General features: G+C 39.3%; 1 protein-coding gene across 4 annotated transcripts; it reads right to left on the bottom strand.

The window, feature by feature from the left end:
• Positions 1-3,566: 3,566 nt before the first annotated feature.
• IDH3A (isocitrate dehydrogenase (NAD(+)) 3 catalytic subunit alpha) lies at positions 3,567-25,960 on the bottom strand. Of its 4 annotated transcripts, none has more exons than XM_005294489.5 (11): positions 25,790-25,960; positions 22,169-22,231; positions 19,927-20,010; positions 16,593-16,707; positions 14,066-14,253; positions 13,662-13,795; positions 12,113-12,215; positions 11,970-12,034; positions 8,863-8,947; positions 8,060-8,212; positions 3,567-5,331 (listed from the first exon to the last, which is right to left on the bottom strand). In XM_005294489.5, the coding sequence occupies exons 1-11, from the start codon at positions 25,814-25,816 to the stop codon at positions 5,248-5,250; spliced, it is 1,101 nt and encodes a 366-aa protein (XP_005294546.1). In that variant the 5' UTR covers positions 25,817-25,960; the 3' UTR covers positions 3,567-5,247. The 4 variants fall into 4 exon arrangements, with proteins under 4 accessions (XP_005294546.1, XP_008173152.1, XP_042698341.1 ...); XM_008174930.4 differs by having other exon boundaries at positions 22,193-22,231; positions 25,790-25,948; XM_042842407.2 differs by having other exon boundaries at positions 19,927-20,035; positions 25,790-25,891.
• Between the last annotated feature and the right edge of the window lie 65 nt (positions 25,961-26,025).

Here is a 26,025-nt window from a genome sequence, read left to right as displayed (position 1 = left end):
GCACCCAGTCCAAGGTCAGCTATCTTTAGTAGCACTGCAACTGTGCAGATGTTTTTGTCTGCCTAAGCAAGGCCAAATTCTTTCTCACTATGTGGTGTCCTCACTTCCAGCCCATTGTGGCTAAGTGCACAGATGGCTGCAGGTTATGTCAAGTCCAGAGCTCTTGTAATAAATAGATGCTGTAGTGTGTCCGGTGAAGATGCTCTATGCTGACGAGAGTTCTCTCCCATCAGCATATTATCCATCTCCGCAAGAGGCAGAAGCTATGTCAGTGTGAGAGTGTCTCCTGCCGACATAGCGCCGGTGTGAACAGCACTTAGGTTGCTATAACTTGCGTCGCTTGGGGGGATTTCACACCCCTGAGCAACACAAATTAGATTGACTTAAGCAGTAGTGTAGACCTGCTGTAAGAGAGGGCTCTTTAACTGAGGGCATTAAGGGAGAAAGCTCAATTAGTCCTCTTAAAGTATTATTAAACTGGAAAGTAGCTACTTTGTTACCTCTGCTCATGAAGCCTGACATTGCTTTGTCCACAAATCCTTTGGACTGAACTCTTCTGTTTCTGCCCCAGCTATTCTACAGTTCCTATGAGAGATCAGCCATTGAAGCAACAGGCACATCTACTAGTCAGTCCCTTTGAAGGAATGATGTACTAGGACTCATTAATCCTCCAGCTAGGAAACTTTGCTGTAATTTCTCTCTCCTCTTGTAATCAACTTTGGTTTGTTTTTTGGTGGGTTTTTTTTTTTTAGGTCCTACGATGAAATTAAAACGACCTGCTGTGCTTGAAAAATACAAAGATGAAATTAATTCATTTTACAAAGAATAAAATTAGTCTTCGTGCCAAGTATTGTCTGCAAGTTTCCCAAGAAGCAAAACAAATTCACCAACTCTGTGTTACAGGAAACAGCTCCCAACAAATGCATTTGAGGATTTACTTTTCTAGGCAAGCACACCTATCATTTGTTTTGCACCCTATGCAACAGGCATTAGAAGAGAAACATCCATATAAAGTTCTAGTTGTAATTCTGCCTGCAAAGTAATAAAATTTCTTGCTACAGATAAGTATTCCTACTGCCCTGTCATTGTGAATATTTTACTTTTGGTCTTAAATGAGTTAAACTTAATGACATAGTAATGTGGGTGTAACTGTTTATTGTAAGGATGTAGCTCACACTCTTATAGGTTGGGTAAAAGAATAAGATAAGACTAAGCAACATCCTAATCGATATTTCCTTACAGTTTTTATAGTTCTGTAATAGGCTAAATATATTATAGTTCAAATGTTTGGTAGACATAACTAATCAAGTGGCACTGCTTAATGAAACTGCTACATCCCCATAGTATCAATGGCCATTGAGCCATAACTGAAATTAAAAGATCAACAGTTCTATAATGTTTTCAGTGAAGAGCATCTAAATAGTCTTGTACCAAAAGAAATGCTACACATTGTGGCCTTATTAATTCCTCTTTCCAGCCTTGTAGTTTGTCAAGTGAGTTCTGGATTGACCATCCCCCCCCCCAAAAAAAGACAATGAAGATTTTTTCAATCTTTGGTTCATGCTGAAAGACACTTTAGTTTAGCATTTCCCAAAGAGTCAAGTGATGACAGTTGGTGGGCATGATCAGAAATAACAGCCCAAGATCAAAACCTAGATCAGGGCAAAGAATGTCTCACTCAATGCAGGGGACCTACTCAAAAACCAGTGGGAGAACACTTTAACCTGTCTGGACATTCAATGACAGACCTGCAGGTGGCTATATTACAACAGAAAAACTTCAAAAACAGACTCCAACGAGAGACTGCTGAGCTGGAATTGATATGCAAACTAGACCCAATCAACTCAGGATTGAATAAGGACTGGGAATGGCTGAGCCATTACAAACATTGAATCTATCCCCCCTTGTAAGTATTCTCACACTTCTTATCAAACTGTCTGTACTGGGCTATCTTGATTATCACTTCAAAAGTTTTTTTTCTCTTACTTAATTGGCCTCTCAGAGTTGGTAAGACAACTCCCACCTGTTTATGCTCTCTGTATGTGTGTATATATATCTCCTCAATATTTATTCCACTCTATATGCATCCGAAGAAGTGGGCTGTAGTCCACGAAAGCTTATGCTCTAATAAATTTGTTAGTCTCTAAGGTGCAACAAGTACTCCTGTTCTTTTTGCGGATACAGACTAACATGGCTGCTACTCTGAAAAGAGTGGATAAAAGTAATGATTTGTAAAAAAATATTTAAATGCAGATTTAAAAAAACGATTTAAAATTAAATTTGAAATAGATAAGCTTAGGCTTTAGATGCTGTCAATTAATCATTTAAATTAAATATAAAGCAGTACATTTGCTGTTGAGTTTTAAAAACAATCAAAGCACTGAATTAGTGGGAATTTCTGATTATGTACTTGGAACTAGTTTGTTAAAATGCTCAACCAGCTTTTGACAGCAGTAGTCTTTTCTGCAGGTGTAGAGGGAATATTTTCTTCATTTCTGTTTATTCAGCTAGTTCGGTTCAATGACTAGTTCATTCAAAGTTAAGAAACTAATTGGGAGGGGGGGGGGGTAGGGAAAGCTTGTTTTCCTCTTCCAGTCTGACTAAAAGCTAGGTGTAAGAGGATGAGCTCTACTAGTACTAAAATCTTGATGAACATAGTGACTAGAAACAGTCAGTTCAATTCACTAATTAAAGATACTTCCTTTGTTTAATAAATCAGTTCATTTTAAATGCAAAACATGTTTTGATGAGAAAAAAAGTTTGTACCCATCACAAGGTAGTTTAATAAAAAAATATTAAAATGCTGTTTGTGCATTTAATTGAATTTGAATTTCCATCTAAATAAATCTTGACACAAATTGCAAGTAAAAATTTAAGAATCTGATTAAATTAAACTATGCAATTGCTTAAGTGTACAGCTAGTGTATCTTCCTGCTTAGCAAAAAGAAGCAGGAAGTTTAGAGTAGAAGTAATTGAGAATCAGTGTTTTAATGGTTATCAACAAGAATCACCCTCTCTTTAGGAAAAGAACTAAAGTACTAATGCAAAACAATTAAAATCCATGATTTAAAAATCAATCAATCCTGCGCTGATAGGCCAGAAAACTAAACTGGAATACCAGGCATCTTGATGTTTTCATCTATTTGCAGCATTTCGCAAATGCCTACAGCAAGGATTTTGAGGTGTGTGTGTTTGGCTACTATGTCCCAACAACATCATTTGTTTTAAACACGTGCTTGTTAAGAGTTTGAAATCTTATTTACATATTAGATCTTTACAAACCTCTGTGGTACAACTCCTCCTCCTCACCAAACCAAATTGCTTAAAGAGCCTGATTTTGATATCTGGTCCTTATCAAATGGAAGAAGATAGCACCAACTGAAGCAACTGAAAGTTCTACAAAAAGTTTGTCCTTAACTGATATTTGCAATAAAATGTATGTACAGGGGAGGTACGGTTGAGCATGTTTTCTTACAACCTACTTGCTGTAACACATGATTTTCAGTAATCTACTCAAAGCATTAAACAAGTCAGCAGCCTAGGCTTATAAAAAACAACAAATGGTATGACTTTGGGAAGCCTTTATTTTCTCACTTTGTGCATAATAGTAACTCAGTTGCTTAATTAGCATAATGCAAATGAATCAAGGGAGCAGCAACCACACTATGCCCATTCAAATCAAGCTCAACCTCTGCTCCCATGAGTTCTAGTCTGTCCTGTGATACATCCAAGAGAAGAAAAATTACCATCATCATTAGAAGTAGTTATGAATGCACAAGAAAAACAAACAACAACAACAACAAAAACAACCTTTCTCCCTATCACTGCCATAGGGTAGCAGAGGTATAACAAAAGCTGGGATGCTTATTTTGCAGGGCAAAAGTAAGTGACTTTGCATCACTCGGTTTTGCTTTGGAACCCACCAGACTGAATGAGGAAATAAGTGAAATTAGTGGCGTGGAACCTATAGACAGAATTAAGCTGACTACAGTTGGGGTACAGATCAAAACCATAGCCAGGAAATTTGATTTATATGCATGTTAAAGGTTGTAGGGATGGAGCTATTTAGGTCAGTATCTGTTATATGTGTCCATGATACCACCATATGGAGATGAGAAGGGGACTTAACTTCATGGTCTTTGCTAGGCTTAGTGAGCAAATGCCTGGAAACCTCATATCCATCCATACAGTGAAGACAGATTATAGATTCCAGAAATATTAAGCATCAGAGCCAAAATTATAGATCATTGTACTAGATAATACCCAGTTTCCAGCTCTGTAACAATCCCTTGGTTTGGGGTTTGGTATCTAGTCAGTTACATTCAGAATTTGAGAAAGTTACTAATCAGTACATTTAAACATCTCAAAACAGACAATGCAATACATAAAAACAAAGAACAACAGAAAAATTGTAGTACAAAGCTACAGAAAATGTATATTTCCCCCTCACATTGTAGAGTGGGAGTCAAGGAATTTTATCATTATTCATTAGGACAGCTCTATCGTAAAATAAATAAGAGTCTTCCTCTCCGAGCCACCTTACAAGAATATTTGGATAGATAGCTTTGTATGATTTTACTTTACTAGTATTATTTCTCACACCTGTTTTGATAGAATATTTTTTTGTCTAAAAATCAAGGTAACTGATTAAATATCTGTAGGGTTTTAAGTCTTTATTCATGCATTGAGAGAACTTTTTGTTGGAACATCAGGGCACCTGAAAGTCTCTCTTCATTGCTTTTGATACAACATTCCTAGTAAGTTTCATACCCGTTAGTTTACAAAAGTGTCATCTTGTGCTATTTTAAGGCCGAAAAGCCTATTTTGTTCCATTCTAAGACCAATAAAATAGATTTTATGCTTTCTTTAAAGGTGCTTTTATAATCATGCAAATTCAGTCATCTTGATATTTACAGAAAGTATTTTGAGAAGTAAAAACCACTTAATTGAAATGTAAAATGGTAAACAATTGCAAGTGATACAATAAAGGAATCCACTTATACAAAAAGATTTCACCAGAGACAAGTAATAAATAAAACAAAGCACTTGGAAAAAGTCCACTGAAAGCAGGCACAAGAGTTATTTGTATCCATTTGGGCTAAATTTATTAACAAAATGACCCCATCTAAAAAGTTTGCTCTCTCTTGAGATAGGCAAACCAAATGTATATGAACTGCAGAGGACTATATAATGTATTTGTAATGTGTCCATTTGGAGTGATTGCAACATTAGTGATATGAGGAAACTTTAGTCAATATCCTGTACTCTGCGACAGATCTCTGCTGTGTAGTCCGAACACTTAGCATTACCTCCCAAATCTTTTGTTAGGACCTGAGAGAGAAAAAAAATAGACATTTTAATTAAAAAAAATGTAATCTGACTATTGCCGCTTCTAAATTAATTTTACATTCTGAACAGAGTATGCAGTACTATGTATGCAAGGGAACAATGTTAACTGTCCAAGGTTCTCTGTAATACAACAATTTTAATAGAAATGAGCTTGCAAATTGCAGCATGGACAGAAGGCAAATTCAAACAGCGGGTTTTCATCATAGTAGTAGGTTATCACATGTTAAGACTTTAGCATCATAATTTTGCTGGATAGCCATCTGTCTTGGATGGTTTAAACACAACAAATTCTGCACCTTGGCAGGGGGTTAGACTAGATGACCTTTGCCATTCCTTCTAACCCTATGGCTCTAGGATTAGAGTGATTGGGTCTCAGACTATGCTTGGTTCTTGCCTGAGCCCCATAGACTGTGCTTGGTGCTACAGCTCTGCCTGACTGCAAGCCAGAGCCCAGACTGCTTGTGGCCCTGCCCTGCTTGAAGGCTGGGGCCCATTGAGTACCATTAATTCCCCCTTTCCTTGTTTGAGAGTACTCTAGCAGGCCAGACTGCATGGAGGTATGGCCTCCCTCAGAGGTGGATTTGGAGGGAGGGCCATGCCAGCTTACAAGGAGCAAGATCTTTAATTGGGGAGGGGAAGAATGCAAAAAGTTAAATGATGGGAAAAGGTGCTGAATAGGTATAATGGTGGGATAATGGCATTGCCTGGCCTGTAGTGGGGTGGTCACCCCGCTCCTGCCTGAAGAGGATAAAGCAGCCCTGGAAAGGCTGCAGTGGGGAAAGCTAGGCTGATTGGAAAAGCAGCCACAGCTGTGGTCAGCTTAATCAGGGCCCAGCTGGCCCTTAAGAGGGCTGTGGGCCAGATGAAAGGGAGATACTCTCTCTAGCTTCATTGAGAGAGAAGGACCTGGCTGCCTAGGAAGTCGAGAAGGGTATTTAGGGTGGAGCAGTACTGGGGAAGAGCAGAGGGAGCTCCAGCCTAGCAAAGCCCCAGGCTGCAGGCCGAGTTAAGGGCCCACAAAAAAGGGTACTAGGGCTGCAGAGAGGCAGCCCAGAGCTAGGCAGAGGCAGCTGGTCCAATCCCCCTTGCTAATGATGAGTGGTTTGCAGACCCCAGTCTGTCCCAGGGAGCGGGGGCTAGATGATGACTGGCAGTAGCCACTGAGGCAAGGTGGGTTTAGAGGGTTGGGGGTTCCCCAGAGAGGGGAGACCCAGATTGGGGGTTACTGTTGGGGCAGAACCCCTAGGCAAAAGGCACCAGGTCCAGGAAGGACACGGGGTCCAGCAGCAAGTGAGACATCAGCTGGCAGAGGGCACTCCAGAGCTGGAAAAGTGCTAATTCCCTGGACAACCAGCAGGAGGTGCTGTGCCAGTGAGCCGTCGCTCCACCACAGACCCCTTTGGTAAGGCATGATAATGGGGCAATTTGCACAATAGAGATTAATGATCTCAGACATATACAGCAAGATCTTAAAAAAGTGTGTATGGCGGGACCTGCAGGCATAAGAGAGGACAATTTATAATTTTAAGGTATTGTCATTTTCACTGCACTGCACAATTTTTAAATGAAAGCCGAGTTCTCTCCATTGTGAGCATATATATCCATCACATAGTGAGCCATTAGCAAATTAATGCTTGTTCTATCAACCATTGTGTTGCTGATCTACAGATAAAGGACTTCGACTCCAGACAGTAGATCTGGTGCTTTTCAGAAGCATTTCATATTTTATTTACAATTTAAATAGGATTTTTAAGTGTCTCCTATGTACAGTATGGCAGCCACCACAAATAGGCTTATAAAATGAACATCTTTTCATTTTATCTTGTTCAATATTTGCATAAAAATCCACCTATGATGAATTACAAAGCACACTCCCGTGCTCCTGGACCAAAGAAATTTCACCAGTGTGGCTAAGTAATGTTCCTTTTTTTAAGCACAATCTTTAGAATCCACCCACCTGCATTTTAAAAAGATGAAAGCCAAGATGGCAGTGAAGAGAGTTGGTAAGGCTCAACTTCTGGAAACATGAATTCAAGTTTTACTCAAGTTACTAGTGAAAATCAATTTGGTGGTCTCCAAATCTTAGACACTAACTGCATAAGAGAAGCCACGCACACAATTGAGCAAAATCTAGCTTGTGTGTCAAATTCTGGCCTCATTTAAACCCATGTAATCCTACCAAGTCAATGAGGTTGCAGGGAAGAAGTTTAGAAAAGACCTGAGTCTGGAATGGGAACAAAGGTGGTATAGGTCATGAATGAAATGCTTTGGGAAAGTTGTGTGATGAAGCCTATACAAGACATACAGACAACACTAGATTCATCCAGAGATAGGAAAATGGATTCCTTCACCTTCTTGAGCACCAAATATACACACAGAAAGAATTTGTATTTTATAATTTAGATTCCCTGGGGCCCAACTAAAGCCAACTCCTCCGTTGTGCATACAGGGGCCAGGCCCAATCTCAGCTCTAGGACTTCATAAGCAGAGTCTGTCCCAACATGAGGGTGGAGACACACTGCACCTTTTCAGGGAGTGCAAGTGCTTTTTTCAGAGAGCTGAATCTACAAGTCCCCCAGCGTTTCCCAAGGCAGTGAGCCTCTGCATCCTCCTCATAATCCGTAGTTTAGGCTTTGGTGTTCTATATTAATTATTGTAGAGATAGGAAAAGTGATACGGTCAATAGTTTGTCTGTAAACCCTGAGAATACCTTTCTAGCTTTAATTGTATCAAAACATGCAGTCTCGATTTTTGTGGCATATTCATGCAGTCCCATATGACGCAGCATCATTACAGCACTCAGAAGAAGGGCAGTTGGATTTGCTAAGTCTTTTCCTGCAATGTCTGGTGCTGTGCCATGAACCTACAGATAAAAGTGAAATTAGCTGTATTATGAAGTCAATATATCAAGCGTTTAGTGTCTGTTTTGTTGTCTAAAGTAATTTAGACAATTGAAAAATATTGTAAGTTATTTCAAATTTAATTCTTCTGAACAAAGCGTATTCATCCAATCAGTATACAAAACCATAATAGTTTAAGGTGGGGAGGAGAGAGTTTCAAAGACAAAGAAAGAGGAATTAGGTGTACAATTCCCATTTGCTTGCACTGGGAACCGCACATCTAACTTTTAAGAAGTTCTCAAAATCTTTCCCCTACAAATCCAGAGGACATGGATATCCTAAAAGGTGATGTCCCTGACAACTAAAAATTATTCAAGATCCTTTCTAAAATAGGTGAATAAATATTACGATGCCTGTAAAACTACTGTATTTGAAATCTTGGTTTAAAACACTGTACTGACTGTTATTTCCTTGATTGTTAAAAGCCAATCGAAATAACTAATCCTTTTAAAAGTAACATTTCTTTTTATGCAGAATTTAAGTAAACTTCACAATTAAAGCAGTCAGACATTTTGTAGAGAATGTATTTCCATAATGGCTACAGGATATCCTTTAGTTTAGGTTTCTAGGCAAAGTTAGTTAATAAAATTTCCTCTTGCAAAAACGATCTTACAGATTCAAAGATTGCGATTCCATTGGCTCCAATGTTCCCACTTGGTGTTACTCCAAGGCCTCCAATCAATCCAGCACACAAGTCACTGGAAGAAAAAAATCATGTAAATTACAAAGGTACAACCTCCTACCAACAAGGTATACAGAGATTTATTAATATGGAATAAACTATTAAAATAAACGAAGTTTAGCTGCCAACACAGCCAGTGGTTAATGTGTTTAACCCGGTGGCAAAAAGGATACGTAATAAGTTAGCTATACTACAGCCGCATGTTTGAAGATGAGCAGGACTACTAGACCAACAAAAACAGTTTAATGAGGAAAATGACAGGGGAACTTCAAATTCCAGGATAGAGCTTACCAAAAGGATAGGGCAAGGTGGAAAATACTACAAACTTGCATACAGCAGAAGAAAGTTGGGATAGCCAATGAGCACAATAAAAAAAGGACCCAACCCCCCTCCATGATATCATTACAAATCTTAAAAAAAATCAGAAATATCAGTTGATGGGTTTCATGTAATTATTTGGAGGTCCTTCAATGTATAATCCAACATTTCCCCCAAGAAATTAGAGAAATTTCTTATAAGAGCTGCCTATAAAGAGGCCAGAACTTTGCTCACAAGAAATCTGAATTACTAACAACCATTATGCAAAACTGAAGGAAACCGGTGTTAAGTGATGCAAGATTGCTTTGCTCCTTCATTACTGAACAGCCTATATGATCTGTGAAAGAATTAGAGAAAGCAACACAAAAATCTGGCTTTAGCGGGGTTTCCTCCAAGATCAATATGAGCAAGGACTAAGCCAACAAGTGCCCATAAAACACAATCCTTGTAGTCAAATGTTGATATTTAGAAAACTATTCAAGACCCACTTCTATACCAATGCCTACAAGAAATCAGTCACCCAATAAGTGCTAAGCAAACAGGAAGTGGGGAATAGTCTATATAACAGTTTTTAAAATTTAAAATAAAGGGACTAGCTTTGCTTGTATCCCCTTCCTCCATCCTTCGTTTGTGACTTTAGGTATTACACACTTCAAGGTAGGGAATGTCATCCAATATCTATTTAGAGGGTAGAACATTTTGGGCACTACGTCATAAGGCACTTTCAAAAAGCCATAGGAGCAGAGAGGCAGTTTACAGGGAAGTGAGTGTGGTGGGGCCACCTACCTTTAAGAAGAAACCCTGCTTTATCAAAACTGAGCACAAATGTAAAATGTGTTAAGGAACTTTCATTAAACCTCAAATGGATGATGAAATCTATACTAGGTAAAAAGTACACAAGCAACAATGTTGAGGAGAATCAAACTAGGATGCCAGCTAAACCTCAGGAAAGTAAGCGGAGCTATCAGGCGGAGCTTTCAATAGCAACTACAGAGAAAACACTACCAGCTGTTAAAGCATGTAGTATTAGTTTGAGCTCTATATTTTGTTCAACCAGAAGGTGATTAGGGAATACAGTAGCAAAGGAAGAATGGTGTGCTTCTAGGTACCTAAAGGAGAGCTGCTTGTTGAGCTAAGTGGTCTTTTCCCTACTATCTGTACAGAATGTGAAAGATGGATTCTACAATGAATTAGTTCACAATGGTTTTTACACCAGCTTTACTCAACTGCAACAGCCAAAAGCCACTTCGTCATTGCAGGGGGACGCCAAGAGCCACAAAAAGAATTTAACCTATTTAAAATGCAAAAATGCCTGTAACAAACATATTGTAAATTAAGGAATTCATTCCTACACAGCTAAAACAAAATGACAGTCAGAGCAGTACTAAGATCCATGGAGGGAACCTTAGTTAACACCTCATACCAATTCTGAGAAATCTGGCTACTGGCACCTGTGTGGGTATTTCTGTTCTCCCTGAGGCAACTGCCACCCCACAATCAAGACATCATGGCCCAGAACCACAACGGTATATAGGCTTCTGACTTCCATTGATTTCAATGGAAGTTAGGAGCCTAAACACCTGTGTGAATCTGGGCCCAGGAGATTCCTTTCTTAGCCCTTAGAAGAGAACCAATACAAAGCTATGAAGCCACATGCAACTCAAATAGCAACAGTCTGAGAAATCACTGCAGTCCTAGGAGTTTATTTAAAATGTATTTTACACACACACACGTTTTTAAAATAATTTTCATTTATTTATCTTCTCTAATGATTGGTAAGGAGTTTAAATCCTCCATTCAGTGTTTTTCACTTTATTGTATGTCAGTTGTTGTCTAGAAAATCTGTAGTTCTGAAATGTATGCACATGTGAGTACATATTCCACCCACATCTGGAAGTAAGTTATTCTGTAGTAAACCTCTCTCTTCCAAGGCTTTGGGGGCGTGAGAGTGCACTAGGGGCTGTGACAGGAGTGGGTTCCCTCCCTCTCTACCACCTTCCTAGTTTTGGGGTGACTGCAGTTATTTGTTTGTATTAGGATCACATATATTAAAAACACATTCTAACACCCAGAACCACAGAGAGGTACTTTTTTAAAGTTTGGCCTGAATCAAAATAAGACAAACATTTTAAGATTTCCTGGATGATACAGGAGAAGCAAGGACCAAATTCTTAAAAAGTTATATGCACACACACATTTAAGACTTCAGATTAAAGACACCAGTTTTTGCTAGGTGATAAGAACAGCATCAAATTCAATGAAGTAAGTGTTTTATGGCAAATAGGTCTGGCAGTTGATTTCACAAGTCAAATTAATTGTTTTGATGGCAGAGTGTTAGTGTCAATATTCCTCAACAATGAAGTTGTCTGAGAAAAACAGTAACTGAAGGTACCTTAGTAAGTATTTATACAGATGTTCATTTCACATACATCCTTCCATTTTATATTTGAATCACATTTATACCGTATATGGACAAACACCATCACTTCTGATGCCATGAAGCACAGCCTCATCATACAGCTCCCTCGATACTAAGTTATTCTGTGTTGGTTCTCAATTGCAGCTTTTCTTTTTATGATATTGAGAATCTGAAAGGGTTATGTTTTAATGTTCTGGATGCTGTAAACAGACACCCACTTGCCTAACATTTAATCTGAATGGTAATCTTGAAAGTGATGGTATTTTAAGGGTTAAATCATAACCAGCTCACTTCTGCTTACCTCAAGATGTCACCGTACAGGTTTGGCATAACAAGCACATCAAATTGTGATGGATCCTGTACCATCTAGGAAGAAAATTGTTTTAATTTTAAGGTCATGTATTGTAACTATAAAGAGCTGGATATAATGGATTAGATACTCACATTCAGACACACAGTATCAAGGTACATTTCATTAAATTTAATATCTTTATAGTTTTCTGCAGCTTCCCGGCATTTTCTCAGAAAAAGCCCATCAGACATTCGCCTGCAATTAGACAAAGAGAAAAATGTTATAGAGCACGGCTGAGTAAACAAGTTTTAAAAAGCACCTGCATCAAGGTAAGTATGGATGTACCTCTGGAAACCAGGAATAAGTAGAAAAATATAGACCAGATTCTCACTGGGGATCCACCTTTGGGTTTCACAGTGTCTTTTCACCTCCTTGTTTGTGGGATCAGCCAAGAGCTGGTTCAACTGTTGAGCAAATTAGGGCAGTTTCTAATTTGGGCTGGCCTGTAATGGCCCCATAGGGGGCTGGAAATAGCCAGAGAAATATGTTTGACCGTGGCCCACTCCTGCACCCAACACTATCCCTATGTGGGAGGGCAGGTGCACATATGAAAAGGATGGTGCAGAGTTGGCTCCGCCAGCCTTACACAGGTTGGGGATTCTCCCTCGCAGGGGGGGAAATTCCCAGCTGCCTGGCTAAAGCAGCTATAAGGCTGTTTTATGTCATGACTCAAACCAGAGTCACCAGAAGCCAAGATCTGGCCCTAAAAGTCTAATTTAGCAATAGATCAAAAAATTACTTCACATGTTAACTTTTCTGATTTCATTGCATTAAAAACATTCTTACAATTTACCATATGTTCAGAGCAAAGTCTTTGTCCTCATCTTTGAGGGTTTGGAAGCAAAGGCTTGTTTTGTTTTGATATATACATCAAACTTCTCAAAAATGTTTACTATACAGAATGAGAGCTAGGTTGTCAAAACGGACACCTCAATGAGTTAAACTGCACTTGTCAGTTGCATTAAAGGACGGAAGTGAGACTGACAGTAAACCAGAAATTAGATCGGGAAAAGTACATCCTCCCAACAAGCACATTTTTCACTATGTAAGTGTTTTTTGGTCAGAACACTTTAATATCCACCTCTGGTATGCACTACTAAAGCAAACAAAGTGACACTTTTGTAATTAAAGCCTGAGTATACAAAAAATAAGCAAAGAAGTGTTATGCAATTCCACACGTATTGTGGCTTATTGTGGAGTGCTTTGAAATCCTTGGGTGAAAGTCACTGTCTACTGTAGCAGTGCCACTATACCCCACATGCTTCCTACAGAAGGGGTTTCTCCATTGTTGTAGGCAACGTAGCTAGGTTGAACTAATTTTTAAGTGTAGACCAGGCCTATATGTGCAAGTTTCACTTTTAGTGTTTTTATTCTTAAGTTTAATAGTAAATAGGTAAGAGCACAGAGATAATGAGCATACAGTACTAACTTGTCAGTGATTCGAGTACGTAACTAATGTAGTCCCATCACCACTGGGTCAAATTTTCCCCACGTTGCTTATGTTTTTTCCACCCACTAGCATTAATGGGTGTTACACATCTGAGGGAGATTTCACAAGTTACTTTGCATCTTTAAAAGCTCAAAATCCATAGTTTTTTAAATCCATTCATAAGAGTTTGTTACTTTATGATGTCAACATACATAATGTTTGCTTTGTGCACTGCAGTAACATGGCTTCTATGATTGTTTCTGGCATACTCGAAAGCAAATTCAGCAATACGTTTGCTTGCTTCTTCTGTGATGAGTTTGATACTCTGTACAACACCATCAACAATCTGAAAAACAGACAGTCATCACAAGTAAAAACTTAAGCTGATTTATAAAGCAGGAGCTGATAGTGTAGAGATTTGAAACAGCATCATATAATTCTGATGGGCAAGTATCTGCAGAGCACACTACACAAGGTATTTCACATTAAAAATAAATTCCGAATCAGAAGAGTTAATTTAAAAAAAAAAACGACTTCCTAATTTTGCCATACAAGGTTGCAATTTGCAGAGGAAAGAAAACCCTGCCAGAAAATTAACTGTTTCCCAATAACATACCAAGTGCTCAATTCCACTGTATTCTCCTTCTGTGTTCTCTCGAATTGTGACAATATTTACATCTGTGTAAGGGGTTTTGTATCCTTCAATTGAGACACAGGGACGAACATTTGCATAAAGGTCAAAGGTTTTACGCAGCAGCAGATTCATCGAAGGGTGCCCAGCAGCTATTGGCGTTTTTAAAGGTCCTATAATACACAACAGGAATGAGTGAGATAGAAAAGCACCAATCTAGAGTTTAAATTCACTACAACCATCAGAGATAGATCTAGGCACAGTCTCACGGGAGACCTAGGTTCCCTTGTTAGGGTCTTATGTTGACTGAAGCTGAAAGGCTGAAGAACTCTCCCTCTAGACCAGGGGTTGGCAACGTTTGGCATGCGGCTCGCCAGGGTAAGCACCCCGACGGGCCGGGCCAGTTTATTTACCTGCTGACGCAGCAGGTTTGGCCGATCGCGGCCCCCACTGGCCGCGGTTCGCCATCCCGGGCCAATGAGGGCGGCGGGTAGCCGCGGCCAGCACATCGCTCGCCCGTGCCGCTTCTCGCCTCCCCCATTGGCCCGGGACGGCGAACCGCGGCCAGTGGGGGCCGCGATCGGCCAAACCTGCTGCATCAGCAGGTAAATAAACTGGCCCGGCTCGCCAGGGTTCTTACCCTGGCAAGCCGCGTGCCAAACATTGCCGATCCCTGCTCTAGACCATTAAAGAGTGAAGTGATTCTGCTGTTTAAGAGCCAATTTGGGATCCCTCTAGTCATGTTGAGTAGCAATTAACACCACTAGCATTCTCATTAAATTCAATAGGACTATTTGGGGAGTAAGGGATTACTCAATGAGAACAACAGGAATCACATTCTGGCTATGAAGTATGCCAGCAGCAGGGGAACTGGTTTGTGCTGTTTTAGATATGGGCGCCAGTTCAGGGTTCTATTAATACTAATATTCCCATCTCTAATAGTTCTCCTAGTGAACCCATGAAAAGTCTGACACTAAAGACTGAAGAGGTGAGTAAAGTAACATCTGTTAGTGGACCAACGTCTGTTGGTGAGAGACAAGCTTTCGAGCCCCCACAGAGCTCTGACTGACAATATGTGGCATGCACCTTCATTTGGGCTTTCACAAAATGTCACCCTGTGAGGGGGGATACCCTCACTGAGACTAAAAGCATTAACTAAATAGAGCTTAATTAATGCACCTGAAGGGTAGGTCAGGTTCAATTAAAGATGAGTCCCAGATGGAAAAGAGCTGGATGGTTACTATAAAGAGGAAGCCCAGAACAGAAGAGGGCTACAGGAAGAAAAGGGACGAAGGTAGAAATCCCTCTTGGAGGTATAGAGAGGTCTGCTGGGCCAGGGAAGAACTTCAGGGCAGTAGAGGGAAGAGGAGACCTGGGAGAGAGAAGGTCTTGGGATCCTCTCCTAAGAAGATCTGGCAAAGGACAAGGAGAAACATGGTGGAACAACTCTGATAAAAGGGCAGGGTCTAGATTTCCTGGAACAGAGCCCTGGGAGGCATTTAACTGGGGAATGGAGTACAGGGAAAACTGAATAAAAAGGTCAAGCTTGAAGAGGGCTAAAGTTGACTTACATTTATTTTTTCAGTTGAGATTTGTTGGGGGACTCCAAGCAAGGGACCCCAACGAGCCATGGCCCTTTAAAAAAAAAAAAAAAAAAAAAAAAAAAGGTGCACCTTGCGAGGTCATGGAGCTTAGGGAGATGGAAAAGTTGTGGCACCTGAAACAAATACAGGCCAAAGGGCCCAGGAAGGGGCTGTTGACGGGTTGAGGTAGAAAGAAACCCAGGGAGATGGCCGGGAGTAGGTCAGAATTCACAGACCTTGCCTGCTCACTAAACAGTCCCTGAGCTGGAACCCAAAGGTGCATGAAGGCCTGGGTTCCCCTGCCAGCTGCCAGGGAAGGTGGTATGAAACCCCTTTATAAAGGAATATGGACTTTTGAAACCCTGAGATGAGTGTAAGGACCTCACGGCCCAGGTTGGGGGGAGAAAGACCTGATTTAAGGAAACTGGACTTTCGTTTGTTGGACTGTTACTCTGGAAGGGGGACTATAAGTGACCTGGTCAGAGGACTAAGTCATGAGAAGTGGCAGACCACTAGAGTTGGAGCAGCTGTTTGCACTAGAGGAAAAAAGCCTGGTACACTATGCCCAGTCACGAAGGGTAATGCCACCTGTGAGTCAACCCTTCAACACACCGCAATTGCTATATTCATTCACTGAAATGCAATGCCATTTATGAAATGGTGTGGGTGGGTCTCACACAGGGAAACTTAGAGGATACTTACCTACACATTGGCAGATTCTGGCTAGGAATGTTCACTCATTAAATGAGAAAGCTGCACTAAAAGTTGAAATAAAGGTCATGCTTTGAAGTTTCAAATGACCGCTGTCATGCATTCTATTATGGTGTAGAGTACTTTGTCTTTTACATTGCCGCATACTTCCAAGAACACCCTCCCCACAGTACAAGCAACAGTTGCTTTTAATAGCTCAACATTAACCCCTGCAGTACCTTTCAGTCCCATCTTGTTTTTATCCATGGATTCTTTGGCATCTGAAGGAATCATCCACTTTCCTCCTGGTCCCAGGATAGCTGTAATATTTCTCTCTTCCCACTGAATAGGAGCCTAAACACATTTGTTCCACGTTATCATCTGTATTAGGAATTTTGTAAGTGTGTGCGCGCATATTTATATTATATTTATTTATATAAAAATAAATATGAATATAAATATATATATTTATATTTATATTTATTTTTATTTTTTAAGGAATGCTGAAGGGATTTTACTCAGACCTCCCAAAGTAATTTATCTCGGAGCTGACAAGCATGGGCTAACTCTTTAAAGAAGAGTCCCAATGTAACTAACTACTGAAGGCACTATGAGATGCCTATAATAATATTTTTCCAGACTTATATCATCAGAACTACTTTCACCATGCTATCTACACTTTCAGCTTGTATTTTCAGTATGGTGATCTCTCTCATTTTGTATTTCTTGAAAATATCTAACATGAATTTAAAAAGACTTAAAATTAACCTTAGGAACTTTTTATGATCTTGTTTAATTACTAACAGACAGGAACAGATTTGACTGTGCTGCATGTCTAAATAGAATGCTGTGAATGTTTCAGTCAGTCCCATTCATCAGTACTGTCTTAATTTTCATTTACCTAGGGAATCTCTCTGTTATGAAAGGTTGCCACAGGTTATTTTTTTTCAGGAAGGAGTGTAAAGGAAAGATACAATTATGCTGTCATAGATAAACAATATAACTGTATGCTATGCTCATTAAACAACCACCACCTTTCAAACTGAACAAATTAGAGAATTTCCAGTAAATGTTAACATGCTTTTTTAATCTTGAATCAGTTGATTTCCTATCAGGAGTAATCCAAACTAGACATACCCTTTCCATCTCTCTCAGGTGTTATATAAAAACTTATCACTGTTGTATTTAAGTCTATTCTCTGCCTCTCAAAACTGAGCTATATATGAGCTCTTTAATATGAAATTATACCCCATATAATCAAGAGTAGTTAATCTAAGCCTTTTCCACTGTTGGATATCTTGTAGTGGGAAGTAGAATTTTAAGGATAAACTCCTTTTTGGTACCAATGGTGGGGAACCATGTTAACTTACCAAGGTTATTTCAGAAGAGGTACATTTTGATTTTGTATGCATCTTCTCTCAAATTCTGAGTAAGTGACATAGTACATATGCAAAGAAATCTTTTGACATGTTAGGTTTCCATATTGCGAAGGTAAATAGGTTTAAAGTAGGGCTGTCAAGCGATTAAAAAAATTAATCTCAATCGCACTGTTAAACAATAATAGAATACCATTTATTTAAATATTTTTGGATGTTTTCTACATTTTCAAATATATTGATTTCAATTACAACACAGAATACAAAGTGTACAGTGCTCACTATTTTTTGTTTACAAATATTTGCACTGTAAAAAACAAAAGAAATCTTATTTTTCAACTCACCTAATACAAGTACTGTAGTGTAATTTCTTTATCATGAACTTACAAATGTAAAATTATGTACAAAAAAATCCTGCATTCAAAAACAAAATTAAGTCCAATCAGTCCTACTTCTTGTTCAGCCAATTGCTCAAACAAGTTTGTTTACATTTGCAGAAGAAAATGCTGCCTGCTTCTTGTTTACAATGTCACCTGAAAGTGAGAACAGGCATTTGCATGGTACTGTTGTAGCTAGTGTTGCACGATAGTTACATGCCATATGCTCTAAAGATTCATATGTGCCTTCATGCTTCAACCACCATTTCAGGTGACATGCGTCCATGTTGATGACAGGTTCTGCTTGATAACCATACAAAGCATTGTTGACCAACGCATGTTCATTTTCATCATCATCATCATCAGTGAGATGCCACCAGCAGAAGGCTTTGGTGGTTGGGTTCTGTAGTTTCCACATCAGAGTGCTGCTCTTTTAAGACTTCTGAAAGCATGCTCCACACCTCATCCCTCTCAGATTTTGGAAGGCACTTCAGATTCTTAAATCTTGGGTTGAGTGCTGTAGCTATCTTTAGAAATTTCACATTGGTATCTTCTTTGCATTTTGTCAAATTTGCAGTGAAAGTGTTCTTAAAATGAACATGTGCTGGGTCATCATCTGAGACTGCTATAACATGAAATATATGGCAGAATGTGGGTAAATCAGAGCAGGAGACATACAATACTCCCTCAAGGAGTTCAGTCACAAATTTAATTAACATTTTTTTTTAAACAAGCATGGAAGCATGTCCTCTGGAATGATGGCCAAAGCATGAAGAGGCATATGATTCTTTAGTGCATCTGGCACATAAATATCTTGCGACACCAGCTACAACAGTGCCACGCGAATGCCTGTTCTCACTTTCAGATGACATTGTAATTAAGAAGTGGGAGCATTATCTCTTGTAAATGTAAACAAATTTATTTCTCTTAGCGACTGACTGAACAAGAAGTAGGACTGAATGGACTTGTAGGCTCTGAACCTACATTGTTTTGTTTTTGAATGCAGTTATGTAACCAAAAAAAATCTACATTTGAAAGTTGCATTGTCATGATAAAGAGATTGCACTACAGTACTTGTATGAGGTGAATTGAAAAAACTTTTATCATTTTTACAGTGCAAATATTTGTAATAAAAATAATATACACGAGCACTGTACACTTTGTATTCTGTGTTGTAACTGAAATAGATATATTTGAAAATTTTAGATGTTTTTCTACATACGTACTATATTTCAGTTGGTATTCTATTGTTTAACAGTGCGATTAATCGCGATTAATTTTTTTGAGTTAATCGGGTGAGTTAACTGCAATTAATCGACAACCCTAGTTTTAAGCAATAGTGGATTAATTTCAGATACATTGCTAAGAACAAGCCAATGTTTTTAACGTACGCTTTTCTTTTATTTGTATCCACAAATCAAAGTGGACAAAAGAACACCTTTCTATCAGTTGCTACATATTTACTCAATTAGATAATTATTTCACATGAAATATTGTAGCTTATATTTCTAAGAGTTAAAAACCACAGTATTTGCTGTGAGCTTCCCATTCCTTTATCAAGAGGTACACGTCCCATCTTGATACTGCAACCCTAACCACTCTGTTATGTTATATATGAAGCTTCAGTATTTTTTCTCTTTTTGGCTAGAGATACAACCCAGACACTTGACAATTTGGTGAAAAATTCCAAAGTGGAACCCCCACAAACTTAAACGGGAGTCACAAATAAAATCCCGGTACACGATATGGTAAGTTGAAGTAGTTTTCAACTCACTTCAAGTTGTAATATACATGACTAACAAGGCAAATAAACTGCTTACTTTAGCAGCATCAAAAATCTTCATAACAGCAGCAGAAATCTCCGGTCCTATTCCATCTCCTGGGATTAAAGTTACTGTCTGTACCTATGCAAGAAGTCAGATAGTACACCTAAGGAACATTGCATTCATCAGAGCATTTACATGTGTTTTGGTGAAAATCAAGCTAGTTGCTAGAACAGAGAACAATCACTCAATTGCCAAAGTCACTTTAAAGATAGCACTGCACTAAAGAGGAGTGCAAGCAGGAAGTCTGTTTTCCAAACAGCTTACATAGTGTTCCAAATAATCCACCTGGTGCCTCGGTCTTTCTGAAATACAAAGGTGGCTAACCTAATTGAAAAGCAGCCTTCCTATTCACACTCCTCCCCAGTACAATACAGGTATTTTATTTCTTCCTGGCACTTTGTACAGGAGATAGCATTGTCCAGTTATGTCATGTATACTAGGACCTATCCTACACTACAACAGGCTCCAGTCATGCTAACCTATTCCTAGAGAAGATTTTGTTTGAAGGTTATTTTCTTAATTTTGTGAAGTCCAACATGGATTTGAAAAAAAAAAAAAGCTTCACTTATTTAGCTCTCTTAAGTGATCTCCTTTCTAGAACTTATTTTTTGCAAAATGAAGTTATTTTTCCACCATAACTTCTGCTGAGTTTCCCCAGCACTTTGTTTCTGATGTCATCCCTGAAGCAGAGGAAACTGACTGCACAGCTTGGACTCATCAGGTATCTAGGGAAGCAAATGATCAAACTTGGTTTAAAGATCTAAGGTCTGCTACTCCAAGTTTACTTTTACCATTCATTTTGAATCTTAGAAATAGGCATTTAGTTTTCAGACCACCTTCATAGGAGTCTTTTACTATCAATAAAAGCAGCACCAGATGCAATGTTATCTGAAAAAGCCCTGATTAGGATCAACTGTGAAAACACAAAAGGTGTTTCACAATTGGCCCCACAAAATACACATTGAAATGCTGAGTACCTGCATTTCTTTTGAATGAAACAGTCATTGAGGTTATAAAGAAAAGAGAAAGTGGAGATTCAGAGAAAAGAAACAAACTAATGGGGATGTGAGGACTGCTATTTATAAGGCTCATCAGTTATGTTAAATACACAATTATTTGAATGTCTTCAAGAATTGCAAAATGTCCTCTGACAGTTAGGTTGCCTGCTTGGCTGTTACGCTTGCGTTTTCTTTCTCCCCCATTGATATAACTGGTTACATAGCAGTGTGTGGCTGTAGTACAGTCAAAAGAAGGATGTAAGATCTTGCATTAAGTCTGAAATACGAACTTTAATGTACCTGGAGCCCGAGGTGCAACACCCATTCTTAATTCTTTCACTAATACACGAGCCATGGGCAACTGCTTGGTTTCTCTTTTTCCCAGATGTTTTATAACTCACAGTGCAGAGCTATAATGATAGCATTAAAAGCCAGAGTCTCTCCTGAAATGGACACTACCCATAAAAGAGTAGGCATTGCATTGATACATACATAAGTCAGAGCAGTTTTCAAAACCCTCTTTAAATGAGGCTTCAAGAGCATGCTTGTGTGTATTTTGTACATACACACAAAGGGTAAGAAACCCAAATATAATCAAATCACTTACAAAAACAAACTCAAGAGAAAAATCACACAATCATATTGTAAACTAAAATGTAGCATAATAGAGGGACTTCAAAAGGGCAGACATCTAGATATTCTAAAAGCAGCAGCAGCTTTTAAATGTCAGTATTAATTAATGGTATAAAAGTGTTTACAGAATTCTTTAAAGACTTCATAGGTTTAGATTTGAATAAAGCTACAAGACATTTCCTAAACAGCAAGTAAGTCTACTGCTTATAGAAAAGTTTGCAAAATAAAAAGATGCTTAGAAGCTTCTCAACAACGTTGCCATTGAAGTTTCTGTAAAAGTTTCAGAAGGGTTGATTTCTATCCTACTAATATGATCAAATGATGTGAATTTTCCAGGCAACTGCTATCATTTTTCATAAGGGGTTATTCAAATTATTAGTCTAAGAATATATTATTCTTTTGAATGTGAAATTGTCAAAAGATATTGGTGTTAAAGTTAGTTAACAGAAATCCAACATGGCATAAGAGCATATGGCCATTGTACTTGCAGCTTATCTTTAAAAGTGTGTGGAAAGGTAATGTAGCAACCCTATCTTATTCAGTAAGTTGTCCAGTATTTTTATTGAGAAACTTCTCAAAAGAAAAAAAAATACTATTATACTCACAGCACTACTAAAACATCTGGTCACCTGTTTTTGGTTTTTGAAAACTCCTAGCAACCGAGATATCTGTAAAAACAAAAATATTTTAGTGTGTGAACAGAAAGTAAGACAATATTAATTTATAACACTGCAGCAGGTTTGCATTTTATAGTACACTTATTTCAGTTCACATTTTATACTAGGAATATATTTGCCAACATTAGTTGTCATACTTTTAGGATGTAAATATTTTCGTCAGATGACCAAAACTTTCAGTCTGAAAACATTTTCATTATTTTCTCTTGTATTTTCAAGTTTTAAATGTACACTCTGCTACCAACAAATATTTCTTCCATTCTTTATGAATTTTGACAATGAGCTTGTACTATATTGACCGAATGTTAGGAAAAAGAGTAAATTCCACCACAAACACTATGTGGATTTCAAAATTTAAAATAAGAGAACCTTAGAGCCTCCATTAAATATTTGTCCTTGTGTCCAATAAATTGTGAGAAAGAAAGGTTTTATTATAGGAACAAAAATTTGTAGAGTCACAGTCCATGAAAGCCATGGAAATGAAGGGAACACACTCAGAAATATTACAAATTGGACCCAAAGATGCAATAATTTTAGTTATATGAATAAGGATTGACTAATGTTTGTATATGTATATGATTAGAAATGATGTATTCTCATCTAGGATATTGTAATGAATGCTGTAGAAAAGGTAATTACAGCTAAGATTCATTCTGAACTGTAACTGAACATGAAACGTACAATGTAATACAGCAACTGCTGCATATCATAACAAGCTGCACACTTGAGAGAGAAGCAGGAACAATAGAAAAGGTGAACAGGCTTAGATACATAAACACCTGGGTGTCTTCATGGCATAGTTCTTGCCTGTGATACCAAAGGATAACTCTGGAGACAAGTGAAAATTATAGACGGGACTGTATTATAGACAGATAATGTAGTATAGTGGTTGGAGCAGGGGACTGGAAATCAGACCTGTTTACTAGAAGTTATGAGCTTGATAGAGGATTCACATAGTGAAATTGTATAGCCTGTGTTATGTAGGGCCTTTGACTAGATGATCAGATTGCGCTGTTATGGCCTTAATTATGTTTCAATGAACTAGAACTGTTTTTGTCCAAATTAGTAAAAATTTAACACGACACAAAGAGGCTGAATTTTTCAATGATTCGGCCTATGTTATGTTGAATGCAGGTATGATAGTAAAAGTTTATTGTTTGCTGGAAAATACTAAAAAGTATTGTTCACTATGTTGAGGACAGTAAGTGGATGCTATTAAATATAGGCAGGGCATCTTTCAAGCAGATCAGAGGAATTTTATTCTTGTTTATACAACCAATTGACCGTGTCTGTGGAATAGCTTCCAGAATAACTAAAATTTTCAAAAAACAAAGTGTTGGTGGACACAAGTGCAGAGGACTGCAAGTTAGAATATAAATACAAAGTATTAACAAGCTTGTTTTTTCCAGACTCCAGAATGAAAGAGATAACATTAGTTCATTGTGAAAGTGGTCCTATCACTAGAATCCATTTTTAGTTTAACTCTAAAACGTTAAATAAAAGGAGTATATGGGAGCAAGTTGTTAGTAGCCTATTCAAAAACACAAGTAGCAATAAATACCTTCAAAATGCACATAATTAACTTTTCCTGAAGTTCAGTAATCTCCTGTTTTACTGCTAAAATATGAGGCACAGCAGAGTAAGATGAACTCTATTTGCATTGCTACTAGTTTGAAGAATAAGGATTTTACTGCTCTGTTACCTGCAAACACCAATGTATGCAAATTTACAAGAATCAGAATAGTTAAAGTATCAGCTGAAGATTCCCCATATACTAGCAGTGCAATTTTCCTAGGTACAACAGCCCTAGAAACATTTAACCTTGGCAAGAACCAAGTGTGTGTCCATGGACAACACCGCCATGCCTCAGAAGCCCCACACTGTCCAAGTGTAGCAGCCTCTCAGAAAACCACTGGCTAATGGACACAAACAGTACAGGTTTCAGAGTAGCAGCCGTGTTAGTCTATATCCGCAAAAAGAAGAACAGGAGGACTTGTGGCACCTTAGAGACTAACAAATTTATTAGAGCATAAGCTTTCGTGGACTACAGCCCACTTCTTCGGATGCATCCGAAGAAGTGGGCTGTAGTCCACGAAAGCTTATGCTCTAATAAATTTGTTAGTCTCTAAGGTGCCACAAGTCCTCCTGTTCTTCTTTTTACAAACAGTACAGAATAGGACCTTGGCCTGTAGTGGAATGGGAATGGGAAATACTAATGTCAGTACCAACTTGAGAACAAATGGATTTATTAGAGCATAAGCTTTCGTAGACTACAGCCCACTTCTTTGGATGCATATAGAGTGGGCTGTAGTCCACGAAAGCTTATGCTCTAATAAATTTGTTAGTCTCTAAGGTGCCACAAGTCCTCCTGTTCTTCTTTTTACAAACAGTACAGAATAGGACCTTGGCCTGTAGTGGAATGGGAATGGGAAATACTAATGTCAGTACCAACTTGAGAACAAATGGATTTATTAGAGCATAAGCTTTCGTAGACTACAGCCCACTTCTTTGGATGCATATAGAGTGGGCTGTAGTCCACGAAAGCTTATGCTCTAATAAATTTGTTAGTCTCTAAGGTGCCACAAGTCCTCCTGTTCTTCTTTTTACAAACAGTACAGAATAGGACCTTGGCCTGTAGTGGAATGGGAATGGGAAATACTAATGTCAGTACCAACTTGAGAACAAATGGATTTATTAGAGCATAAGCTTTCGTAGACTACAGCCCACTTCTTCGGATGCATATAGAGTGGGCTGTAGTCCACGAAAGCTTATGCTCTAATAAATTTGTTAGTCTCTAAGGTGCCACAAGTACTCCTGTTCTTTTTGCGGATACAGACTAACACGGCTGCTACTCTGAAACTTGAGAACAAATGTCTTTTACAAATATAAGTACTGTAAGATATAATCAGGAGGCGAAAGGAAAGCAAGTCCAGCTCAATAGGCAGGTAAGAATGTTCTTCCCAGTGCTAAAATAATTATGAAATAAAATATCCAACTTTTTATTGTAAAGATCTGCAGTTGCAGGGAAGCAAGTAGCGGGGGTGGTTGTTTGGCTCCCTCTGTCCTCAGGGAGACGCGTTACAGGACAGGATGGAAAGGTCACCACCGTTCTAGTTCCCTCCACCCAGAGAGGCGGCGAGAGGATTCAAGGGCACTAAACAGGCTCTGCTTAGATGAACTAAGGGCAGCGGCGTTTGACCCCTCAGAACCGTGCACCCCCACTGAGAGTCTGGCCCGTTTCTCTCTCCCACCCGCTAGGCCTGCGGCTTCCCAGCTCCCTGCACCGGGAAGTCAAGGGCACTAGCAGGCCTGGGGCCCCGTTCCCCCAACCGCGGAGATTTGGGGACAGTGGGCCGAGAAGTAGCGCAGCGCGGGCACTGGGCCGCGCCCCCCGATATCCGGACAAAGTCCCCTGCGCCCGGCAGCAGCCAGGGGAGCATCGGGACGCTGTAGGGCCGGGGTCACTCCCCCACCCCCCCGGGATCACGGCCCCCATAGGGGCGAGGGGCCAGATCCCCCGCCAAGGGCAAGCACGGGGGACCCGCTTACCGTGGGCATCCATGCGGTGGCGGCCATGGCGACTCCTGCTCTGTTCTCCGGCTGCGCTGACAGACCCGGCCCCTCTCCGCTCGCTCTCGCTGCTCGGGGGCCGGAACCGGCACGCGCAACAGCACCGCCCCCGCCTCGGAGGACACGCCCACCCGCCCCAGAGCGAGGCTGTCAGTCAGACAATGGATGATGCCCGGATAGGGCTAGTGACGCGGCCTGAGGCCCCCGCAACCAAC

This window comes from Chrysemys picta, chromosome 10 (genome assembly GCF_011386835.1).
Source record: "Chrysemys picta bellii isolate R12L10 chromosome 10, ASM1138683v2, whole genome shotgun sequence".
NCBI lineage: Eukaryota > Metazoa > Chordata > Testudines > Emydidae > Chrysemys > Chrysemys picta.
Note: the sequence above shows the minus strand (reverse complement) of the source record. Positions and strands in the feature narration are given on the sequence as shown.

Excerpts from the sequence above, each read along its gene's own strand:
- IDH3A (XM_005294489.5), bottom strand. The coding sequence starts at position 25,816 with ATGGCCGCCACCGCATGGATGCCCACG. Across the intron at positions 12,035-12,112 it reads TTGATACTGTGTGTCTGAAT|ATGGTACAGGATCCATCACA; the intron begins GTGAGTATCTAA and ends TTTTCTTCCTAG. Across the intron at positions 8,948-11,969 it reads CTGTACGGTGACATCTTGAG|TGACTTGTGTGCTGGATTGA; the intron begins GTAAGCAGAAGT and ends TTTTTCTTCCAG.